Genomic DNA, 12135 nt, shown 5'->3' on the forward strand with positions numbered 1-12135 from the left:
TCTCTGAAGTCTGCCTAGGGTACAGTAAACATAAATGAATTAATCTTAAATCAAATTGAATTAAAATTACTAACCAGAATATTGTACATGCTCTAAGAGGGTCAGGAGGTGGATGAGGGGCAAATGTAAAAGGAAAATAAACAGCTGTCAGACTGGTAGTAGGGGATCTGGAATAATATAGAATCATGGAATTGTCGCATATAAATGGTACTTACTTTTGAGATTAGTAAATTGAATGATTGGAGAAAATGTGGTACATTTATTAGAATACTTAAAATATAGGAGAAAGCAACCGTGTAACATGATTTGCATTGTCAAAATAGCGTCATTGGCAATATATACACCCGTGTATTATAGTAACTTCATTCCTAGAAGAACATCTCCGTTTAACATTTTAGGTCTTCTCTTGGAAGATAACCCATCTATACGTGCCGTATCATTAGGACATGGTCATCTTTTAGTTGGCACAAAGAATGGTGAAATACTAGAAGTGGATAAAAGTGGCCCAATAACACTTCTGGTCCAGGTAATTTTAAATGTTAATATGCTTTCTTTTCCCTTTGTATACAGTTGATTCAATACATAAGAGCCAGAAGTTGGCAGTGGTGAAAAATAATGTTAACTTATTTAGGGAAATATTTGTTAATGTTAATATTTACAAAACATAAATTTAATCATAGTTAAATGAGTAGCATCTGTAAATAATATGCACATTATCATGTAGAATAATTGCCAATATTTTCAGTAATTTCTTATTGCAAAGCAAGAAACCAATAGAAAGAAAAGCCAGTTGTAATTAATTTAACCCAGTCCATTTATTTCATATTTAATTTTATTTCTTTGAAGTACATTTGTTGACCCTAAGGCAGTTGTTTTTCTATGAAACTCTTCAGTTTAGTTCATTCTTTCTCAAGTTTCTAACTTAGAAAAGTAAAAAATGAATGTATGCTAAAATTTTACTGCTAAAAGCATTTATTCATGAAAATATGTTAGTGATTTTGAAAATCCAGAAGTACAGACTTTGTGTGGAAGAAATATAACATAAAACAGCAGGATTAGCTAATCCTTAACATTTCCATCAAGAATGCTGTATTAATTTTTCAGGTTTACATTTCCTATGTATATTATGGCTTTTGATACTATAAAACACAGCAGGTGAGGTAGTATTTACTCTAATGAAAAATTGTCCTCATGCAACTCTGTATAGTAACACGTTTTGGGTTTGCCTTTTACCCTGAAAAAGAATTATGTTCTTTCTTAATACAGACTGATTTCTTCTCCAACCCCCACTTCACTCCTGTTAAGACACCAAAGAGCACATGTAGATGAGAACATTGCACATGCTTTAAGGTTAACATAATATCCTGATGTAACAAGGAGAATTTGTAAGCAAATAACAAAACATTTTATATTAAATTAACTGTCAGACTTTCATGTCTTACTCTTTAATTTCAGTCACATTATATTCCTTTAAAGTAAAAAGATGCTAGAGTCACGGTATTTAACGTATTTATGATCTCTTGGAAAATATAAACACAAATACACTTTTACAGATGAATCCATAGATGGACCTTTTCAAAGATACAATTTCATGATTGTAAGAAAAGATTTTTAGAAGTCATAAATGACATTATTTTTTAAATATTTATTATAAAGTTTAAGATTTCACATATCTACTGTCTCCGAAATGTCAGGAACAAGACAGGATACCAGGTCTCACCATTACTGTCCAACATTGTATGTGAGGTCTTAGCCAGTCCAGTAAAACAAAACAAAACAAAAAACAATTAAAGGTGTACATGTTGGAAGCAAATGGATGACACTGGATGGATATCAGTATTTGTGTATATTATAACCCTATGCCTTGAATATTCAAGAGAATAAACTGAAAAATTATTAGAACTAATTAAGGAGTCCTACAAATTGCATATATGCAAAGTCAACATGTAAAAGTCAGTAGTATTTCTACATATCAGCAATGACCAGCTAACACATATGACACAAAATGGTACTCACAAATAAAACTATATAGTAACCAGAAATAAAGATGGCTAAAAATATGCAAGATGTGTATTAAGAAAACTATAAAATTTTACTAAAGGCATAAAAGATGTAAATAAATTCTGTATGGTCATAATCCATATCCTAATGAGATTTTTCACAAATTCTGGAAAGATTTTGTTTAATCATCTAAAAGAGAAACTATTCAAAAATAGTCAAGAAATTTTTGAGAAACTCTCTGTGCTAGAAATAAAGATAATATAAAACTATAGTAATTAAAAATGCAGGAATGTATGTACACAGTAGAAGTGCATTCATGTATATACCAAAAACAACCACATACAACAATGTTTGTAGCAGCAGTATTCTGTGGATCAGTTTGGGGACTAGCGCCTCTTAACAATATTAAATCTTCTGATCCCTGAACGTGGATCTCTCCATTTATTTAGATCTTCTTTAACTTTTTTCAACAATGTTCTATAGTTTTCAGTGTACATGTCTTGTAGTTATTTTGTTAAAATAACTAACCTCATATATTACTTCTAATAGTTTTTTGGTGATTTTTTTAGGATTTTCTGTATACTGTAAGAGATTATGTCATCTGCAAATAGAGATAGTTTTACTTCTCCCTTTCCAATCTGGATGCCTGTTATTTCCTTTTCTTACCCAATTATGCTGCCTGGAACTGCCAGTACTGTGTTGAACAGAAGTAATGAAAGTAAACATCCTTGTCTTGTTTCTAATTTTAGGGAGGAAGCATCCAGTCTTTTACCATTAAGTATAATGTTAACTGGATTTTTCATCTTTGCCCTTTATCAGGTTGAGGAATTACTCTTTTATTCCTAGTTTGTTGCTTATTTTTATCATAAAAGATTGTGTCACATATATATGGAATCTAAAAAAAAAATGGTTCTGAAGAACCTAGGGACAGGACAGGAATAAAGAGGCAGACATAGAGAATGGACTTGAGGACACAGGGACGGGGAAGGGAAGCTGGTACGAAGTGAGAGAGTGGCATGGATGTGTATACACTACCAAATATAAAATAGATAGCTAGTGGGAAGCAGCCGCATAGCACAGGGAGATCAGCTCTGTGCTTTGTGTCCACCTAGAGGGGTGGGATAAGGAGGGTGGGAGGGAGACGCAAGAGGGAGGAGATATGGGGATACATGTATATGTTTAGCTGATTCACTTTGTTATACAGCAGCAACTAACACAACAACGTAAAGCAATTATACTCCAGTAAAGATGTTAAAAAAAAAAAGATTGTGTCATTTATCAAAAGCAATCAGTATATTGAATTAATTGATTTTTGGATTTTAAACCAACCTTTCATTCCTGGGATTAATCCCACTAGGTCACGGTATATAATTCTTTTTATATGTTGTTGGAATAAGTTTGCTAGTATTTTGTTGAGGATTTTAGCATCCATATTTATAAGGGATATCAGTCTGTAGTTTTTTGTGATGTCTGTCTGGTTTTAGTATCAGGATAATATTGGCTCCATAAAATGATTTAGGAAGTATTCTGTCCTCTTTGATGGCCTCTTTCCCTAACCACATCCAGCTGTTAAACTCCATTAATTGCTCACTGATTATTGTTTCCAACATTTTCCTGGAGAATAAATTCCTTCACAGGCTAAACCAATCAAATTCAGGCTTCTTAAAAGGGACAGTTCCCTAGGTTACTGTTTGAGATTTGTTCTGAAGTTAAGCAGTCTCTTCCCGTTGTCTATGAGATTTTCCTGTTTTTCCTAGGCAGACTAGCTGGCCTTCATTTTAGCCATGTCCAGTGAGTCTGTCAGTTGCCTCCCAATTAACTTTCATCACAACCTCCATTGTTTTCAAGAGCACCTTTAGGCTTCAACTTTTCCACATTGTAGTAGATGAAGTCAGTTGCTTTGGGAAGAGGCGAGAAGCTGTTTTATGGCCTGCTTCTCTCTCTACCAGAAAAATTTCTGATCCAGGGCTCTGTAGTTGAGGGTGAAAACAGTGGAATGCTTCCTTTTTCTGAGTGTCCCTTGCTTTAGATCTCAGTGCTCAGTTGGTGGAGAGGGAGCAAGTAGCCTCAGGTCTTCTTGAATTGACACTGAGGCCCCAGTATTCTTACTGGCCACTGTACCTAAGATAGAGCCTCCATCTCAGAATAGGGGGTGGATAGAAGGAGGGAGCTCCCACCTCTCAGCAGCAATCACCAAGAATTTAGCCTCAATAGCAGGTAGCTGGGGGCAGGATGAGAAATGCTGACCCCTGCCCCTTCTGGGAAGAAAGCTCCCCTAGTGGCTGGGGAGAGAGACAGCCCTTGTTCTTGGTTACATCAATCTGGTATATGGAGTTTTCATGTCAGTGAGTGGGGAAGAGGGAGAACAGGGGTGTCTCGGTTCAAATACAGTGAACTCACTGTTCTTACTGAATTTTAGCAGATTTTCTTGAGTAAATGTTCCTTCATTTGTTCTATTTCCTCGAAACCATTTTCAGAGACTTAATTTTTAAAAAATAATTTCTACCAGTTTCACTGGTGCACAGGTCTGCAGTACTCCCTTGCTCTGTCATGCAGGAAGTCCCTTCTGTATGGCAATTATTACCATTCCAGGGCAGCCAATTCCTATTTTCTCCACATTAAACGTTGTAGGATTTTGAAGCTAATTTCAGTAGCAACTTGATTATATTGTAACTGTGGAGATAAAATTGTTACGAAGGTATTTTAAGGTGTATTCCAAAGATAAAGAGAAAAGTTTTATTAGATTTATCTATTATTCATTATCCTATCATTATTATATATTATTGAATGTTGTCTTTAGTTTTCTTCTAAATACAAGTATCTTTAGGTTAAATTGACCTTAACTATGTTTTATTTACAGGGACACATGGAAGGAGAGGTGTGGGGTTTGGCTACACATCCTTATCTGCCCATCTGTGCTACTGTAAGTGATGATAAGACCTTAAGAATATGGGATCTGTCTCCTAGTCATTGTATGTTGGCTGTCCGGAAACTTAAAAAAGGTAAGTGCCTCTCAGACTTGAGCATAGATCAAATTGTCACAATTTTTTTTAGTTGAAATATAATTGACATAGAACTTTATATTAGTTTCAGGTGCACAACATATTGATCCAATATTTGTAAATACTGTGAAATGATCACCATAATAACATCACTACGCATACTTACAACTTTTTTTTATTGTGAGAAGAACTTTTTTTTTTTTTGCGGTACGCGGGCCCCTCACTGTTGTGGCCCCTCCCGTTGCGGAGCACAGGCTCTGGACGCACAGGCTCCGGACGCGCAGGCCCAGCAGCCATGGCTCACGGGCCCAGCCGGTCCGTGGCATGTGGGATCCTCCTGGACCGGGGCACGAACCCGTGTCCCCCTGCATCGGCAGGCAGACCCTCAACCGCTGCGCCACCAGGGAAGCCCAAGAAGAACTTTTAAGGTCTACTCTCTCAGCAGCTTCCAGCTATGCAATACTGTATTACTGTATTACTAACTGTAGTCACCATGCTGTACATTACATGTCTATGACTTCTTTACTTTATAGCTGGAAGTTTGTACCTCTTGACCCCCTTCACCCATGTTGCCACCACTGGCAACCACCAGTCTGTTCTCTGTATCTTTGAGCTTTTTTTTTTAGATTCTATATATGAGTGGGATATAGTATTTGTCTTTCTCTGTTTGATTTATTTCACTTAGCATAATGCCGTCAGTGCCCATCCATGTTGTTGCAAATGGCAAGAGTTTATTCTTTTTTTATGGCTGAGTAATCTTACAGTGTGTATGTATGCATATATATGTATATACATACAGACATATTTATACCACATTTTCTTTATCCATTCATCCATTCGTGGACACGTGGGTTGTTTCCATATCTTGGCTATTGTAAATAATGCTGCAGTGAACATGGAGGTTGATATACCTTTTGACTTAGTGTTTTTGTTTTCTTCGGATAAATACCCAGGAGTGTAATTTTTTGAGGATCTCTGTTTTTTTTTTAACCTCGCTTCAATTGGACATTATCATTGTTTCATGCAGTCAGTGTTTACTTAGATTTATCTATGCTTATGCATTTCTTTGTTCACCTTTTCTTCTTGTATCTCAAACTTTTTCTTTTGTCATTTTCTTCTAAAATACAGTTTTAGAATATCCATAATAAGGACTTGTTGGAAATTCTCTCATCTTCCTCTGGATGAACCAGTGGCATATAAGACTAGGACAGTGGGAGTGGTCTATTTTGGCAGGAGAAATATTTTATCACTGACATTGCAATTCTTTAAAAGCAAAAAAAATTTTATTCAGTTTTATTATTGTTGTTTTAAAATTTTTGATTGGCAATATATTGCCCCTCAGGGGGAACTGTTTCCACTGCCCTGCCCTTGGTATACTACTAGTCTGAACATGTTTTCATTTTTTACTCTCATTCTTGAATGCTAATTTAACTGCTTCTGGAGTTCTTGATTCAGAATTATTATTCCTGTGGTTTCCATTGTTCTCTTTTACACCATTCTACAGTTCTGAGGTTTAATAACATTGTGCATGTATGTGGTTTATTATTTATTTATTCTATTTAGGATTTGTTGTGTTTCCTGAATCTTTGGACTTATGTCTTATATCAGACCAGAAAAATTGTCTACCAGTATTACTGGCTCCTTCTAGGAGTAGATCTTTATATTAGGTTGTAGAGAAAAGTCATGATTCTGTATTTTTGTTTTTAAATATTCTTCTATACTCACTTCATTTTTACTTCATCATCATTAATTCAAGAGGAAGACAAGTGGATTTTCATAACCTTAAAGGGACACGTATGGTTCATAACCTTAAAGGGACATGCTGGTTGACATAATTATAACAAAATACTGAAGTCATAGTGGTTTAAATATTATACAACACAGTTATCTCTTTCAAATATTCAGTAAGTAAATACTCTTTTCTTCAGAAAATGAACATGCAAGTATTATGGTCCTGAGGCTTAACATTTTATAACTAAGTCATTATAGTTTTGTTTTGTTTTTTGTTTTTTGTTTTTGGCTGCGTTGGATCTTTGTTGGTACACGCGGGCTTTCTCTAGTTGTGGCGAGTGGGGGCTACTCTTCATTGTGGTGTTCAGGCTTCTCATTGTGGTAGCTTCTCTTGTTGCAGAGCACGGGCTCCAGGTGTGCGGGCTTCACTAGTTGCGGCACGCGGGCTCTAGAGCACAGGTTCAGAAGTTGTGGCGCACGGGCTTAGTTGCTCCGCGGCATGTGGGATCTTCCCAGACCAGGGCTCGAACCCGTGTCCCCTGCATTGGCAGGCGGATTCTTAACCATTGCACCACCAGGGAAGCCCTAAGTCGTTATAGTTAATATAAACTATCCTATGAAAATTTTGCCGAATAATCCAACTAGTTATAGAATAACCAAAGTATAAATATGCAACATGAATTAATGTCTGTATTCTTAATGTGTGTAAAGTCAGTATTTTCCAAATATTTGCCAGCCTTTGCACTTTTCTGTATAATGACATATTGGAAAATTCCTGTTAAAAACTCATATTTGTGGCTTAAGCTTTTAACTATAATCAAACCTGAATTTTTTCCTCCACCCCCACCCTCCACTACCCTCTTGCAACCACTCATCTGTTCTCTGTATCAGTTCATGTACCTTTTGGCCATTTGTATGTCTTCTTTGAAAAAATGTCAATTCACATCTTTTGCTCATTTTTAAATCAATGTGGGTTTTTTTGCTGTTGAGTTTTATGAGTTCTTTATTTATTTTGGATATTAGTCCCTTACCTGATATATAATTTGCAATTATTTTTCCAATTCAGTAGGTTGCCTTTTCATTTTGTTGATGGTTTTCTTTCCTGTGCAGAAGCTTTATAGTTTGATGTAGTCCCACTTGTTTATTTTTGGTTTTGTTTTTCTTGCTTTTGCTGTCAGTCAAAAAATCATTGCCAAGATCTATGTCAAGGAGCTTAACACCTAAGTTTTCCTCTAGGAGTTCTGTGGTTTCATATCTTATATTCAAGTCTTCAGTCCATATTGAGTTAATTTTTGTGTGTGGTGTAAGAGATAGTGGTCCAATTTCATTCTTTTGCATGTGGCTGTTCTAGTTTCCCAACACAATTTATTGAAGAAGCTCTCCTTTCCCCATTGTACATTCTTGACTTCTTTTGTAAGTTAATTGACCATATGCATGTGGGTTTATTTCTGGGCTCTCTATTCTGTTCCATTGATCTGTGCATCTGTTTTTATGCCAGTATCATGCTGTTTTGATTACCATGGCTTTGTAATATAGTTTGAAATCAGGGAGTGTGATGCCTCCAATTTTGTTCTTCTTTCTCAAGATTGCTTTGTCTACTCGGGGTATTTTGTAGTGCCATACAAATTGTAAGATTATTAGTTCTGTATCTGAAAAATGCCAGTGGAATTTTGATAGGGATTACATCGAATCTCTAGATTGCTTAGGGTAGTGTATATATTTTACTAATCCATGAGCATGGATTGTCACACACCTGTTGATAGACATTATAAAGTTCCATAGGAATTGTGGGTTCAACTCTGTGCCTTCTAGGCCGTCAGCCTCTTTCTCCTCCAATGTAGTGTGTTTCAAAATAAGAAATCATCATCATACATATTTTTTTTATTGTATATGTCAAACCAAACTGTCAACCAGTTATTTTATCTTCTACAGTAAAATTGCCTGACAGTCAATTAGTTATGTACCAAAAATGTTTGCGCAAAATGTCTATGGCAAAGAAGCTTACAGCAAAAATACTTGATATGATTGGATATAATAGTGAGAAGAACCACTCCCACCTCCACCTCTTGATTTCCAGACCCATGTATTCTGCCTATGAGGTAGACAGCACCATATAATGGTCTATGCTGTGAAGCATATACCACATCCTATAAGACAAAATTCTGGTCTTTCAGGATACTGTTTCCCAAAAGGTGCTATAAATTAGTTTTCAGTAAGCCATTCCATCATTCTGTTAGTAGCCCTCTGTGGGTGATGAGGGTATGTGATAAAGTTAGTTAATTCCATGGGTATGAGCTGAATGCTGCACATCCTTCGCTCTGAAATGAGTTCCTTTATCAGAAACATGGAATTCTATGATGGTGGATAAGGTATCCTGTGTGTCCACAGGTGGTGGTGCTAGCAGAAGCACTGTGAATAGGGAAGGTGAATCCAAAGTTCATGTGTATTCCGGTGAGGATGACTCTTTGTCCTCTCCATAATGGAAGAGGTCCAATGTAATCAGCATGCCACCAGGTGTCTGGCTAGTTTCCCTGGGGAATGGTGCCATATCAGAGGTTCAGTTGGTCTCTACTGTTAGCAGGTTGAACACTCAGCAGTAGTGGTAGCAAGATCAGCCTCTGTAAAGAAAAGTCCATGTTTTTTTAACCCAAGCATAGACTCTGTCCTTGCCACCTTTGGCTCACTAAGCAAGTGCTAGCTGGCTAGGAAAAGAGACTGCCTGATGTCCATAGAGCATATTATTTTGTCCATCTGATTATTGAGAGCCTCCTCTGCAGTGGATGCCCTTATTGGGCTTTCCCTAGGCCACAAAAATCTTCACAGCCTATGCCCTTTCTGAGAGTTTTATGCACAAATCTATTTTCTAGATTTCCTTGTCTCTGATCTTCCAATCCTGTTTCTTCCATCCCTAACTGTTCATTCAAGTAGTTAACAGTGGCTAATGAATCAGCGTAAATCTGTCTATCTAGTTGTCTCTCACTACAAAAGTGGTAAACCAGATGTACTGCTTGAGAGGCTGCCCACTGGGAAGTTTTACTTTTACTGCTGTCCTTCAGGGTCACCCCTGAGTGGGGCTATGATGCTTTCAGGCAGGTACCAACATATTGTGTAGGAACATCTGTAAGTCTGGCTCAGATTTTTTCTTTCTCAGTCAGCTGATCATAATGAACACCTGTGAGGCCATAGGTGTAGACTGAGAGAGGGAAGAGGCCTTGCACTATAGGATTTATTGCTGAAGGATTCTGAGCCACCTGTTGTTGATATAAATTACTTGTAACTTCCAGATCTCTCTAAGCCTGGTCTTTTCTATTCTGTGTCCAGTTGATGATAGATTGCTGTTGTGTACACCCAGTCAGTGGCTAGGTTGGTCATGTAACTTTCAGTTCATGAAAGGAAGCTCAGGACATACAGTCACCTGATATCCCATAGTTAGGCATTTACTTACTGTCTAATAAGACCTAGTAGCAATCCAGAAACTACTTCTCAAAAGGAAAATAGTTATCTGTAAAGGAGGACATGGAATTTCTCCCAGTCCAAAGTATGCTTCTTTGGTAGCTTTCCAGAGGTTCCATACAGCATCCCTATTTATCATAGACACTTTGGAGTATCATTGAATCTGCTTGATCATAAGACCAAAGTGGAAGATCAGCTTGCCTTCTCTTGTTCTGGTCCCCACTGGAAGCTTATGAGTGGCTTGATAGATGGAGAGAGCAGCTCACTCAAATGTGGTATGTGTTGCTTCCCAAAAGGCCTACCAAGCATTCTGCTCCTTTTGTTCGTGGTAGGTGATGGGAGGTGTAGCAACTTGTATTTCAGTTGGAGGGAATGTCTTGACATATTCCAGATCACTGGATCCCCAGAAACTTCACTGAGGTGGCAGGGTTCCTGAATTTTTGTGGAAATTATCCGCCACTCTCTTGATTCACTTCTCTCTTACTAAGGCGTCTAAAGTATTATGCTTGTTGCTTCCTGCTCCCCAGATCCATTCAGCATAATGTCATCAATGTAGTGGACCATTGAGATGTTTTATGGAATGTAAAGATGATCAGGATCTCTGTGGACTGTATTATGGCAAAGAACAGGAGAGTTGAAATAGCCCTGAGGCAAGGATTTGAAGGTGTCCACAGATACAAGCCAGGTAAAAGCAAACTGCTTCTGGTGGTCTTTACAAATTGGTATGGAGATAAAAGCATTAACCAGGGCAATAGCTGCAGCGAAATGCTAGGGACTGTGTTAATTTATTCTAGTAAAGATCTGGAAGAGTAGCTTCAATTGGAATCATAACCTGATTAAATTTATTATCCAGAGTTATTAGCTAAAATCCATCTTATTTCAGCACAGACCAAACAAGCAAAGATGATGTGATAGGTATTCTTACCCCTGCATATTTCACGTCCTTGGTAATGTCACTGATTTTTGCAATTCTCAGGCTTATGGTTTTGTTTCTGGTTGTCTTAGTAGAGAGAGGAATTTCCAGAGGTTTTTTTTTTTTTTTTTTTTTTTTTTTTTTGTGGTATGCAGGCCTCTCACCGTTGTGGTCTCTCCCGTTGCGGAGCACAGGCTCCAGACGTGCAGGCACAGTGGCCACGGCCCACGGACCCAGCTGCTTCGCGGCATGTGGGATCCTCCTGGACTGGGGCACGAACCCGCGTCCCCTGCATCGGCAGGCGGACTCTCAACCAGTGCGCCACCAGGGAAGCCCTTCCAGGGGTTTTTACTCAGTTCTTCCTGTTGTAATGACCCTTATCCCATGGATCACAGAGCCAGCCGTAGAGCATTCTACAAGTTGCCAAGTATATCTGTTCAAATTCAGGAATTGGGTGGGGTCCACAGACCACCTGGGTCCACTATGATTCAAAATTGGACTTAGATTCCATCTATCACATGATCACCATAAGGCCCCACTTTGACTGCTTGTACAATAGCAGCTTTTAGTGTTCTTAAGAACTAGTGTCAGTTCAGAGCCCATGTCTAGTAATTCCTGAAAGTTTGGATCTTTCCTTTCCTTCAGTTCACGGTCATTCTACTAAGTGGCCACAGATCCTTGGAGAAAGATTTATGTTATACACTTGTGACAGTGCTACAGGGTTCTTCCTCATTGGAACTTGGCCTTCCTTCAATCAGGGGGCTCTGAGTATATGAATTGGCTTAGGTCTGAAAACTGGTTGAGAAACTGTGACTCTCCATTGTGGTGATTTAAGTCAGGTGTTTTAGCCACCAGGTCTGGAGTTTTTCCTACTTATAGATCAAACACTAATCTAGTAAGTTACTTATTTCGTTCCTGGAGACACCATGATTAATTAGCCACCAACAGAAATCTCCACAGGCCAACATATTCTGATTATTAGTACATCCCTGCTGCCCTTTTTTTTTTTTTTTTTTTTTCTTTTTGCGGTATGCG

General features: G+C 37.8%; 1 protein-coding gene across 3 annotated transcripts in view; it reads left to right on the plus strand.

Moving 5' to 3' along the window:
• The window catches only part of EML5 (EMAP like 5), a 164124-nt gene that overhangs the window by 99479 nt on the left and 52510 nt on the right, over window positions 1–12135 (plus strand). For all 3 annotated transcript variants that reach the window (XM_060097957.1, XM_060097956.1, XM_060097955.1), the window contains exons 20-21: window positions 399–526; window positions 4862–5003. In XM_060097957.1, coding sequence (XP_059953940.1) covers window positions 399–526; window positions 4862–5003 — 270 coding nt within the window. The remainder of the gene's footprint in view (window positions 1–398; window positions 527–4861; window positions 5004–12135) is intronic.

Source organism: Mesoplodon densirostris, chromosome 4 (assembly GCF_025265405.1).
Source record: "Mesoplodon densirostris isolate mMesDen1 chromosome 4, mMesDen1 primary haplotype, whole genome shotgun sequence".
Classification (NCBI taxonomy): Eukaryota; Metazoa; Chordata; class Mammalia; order Artiodactyla; family Ziphiidae; genus Mesoplodon; species Mesoplodon densirostris.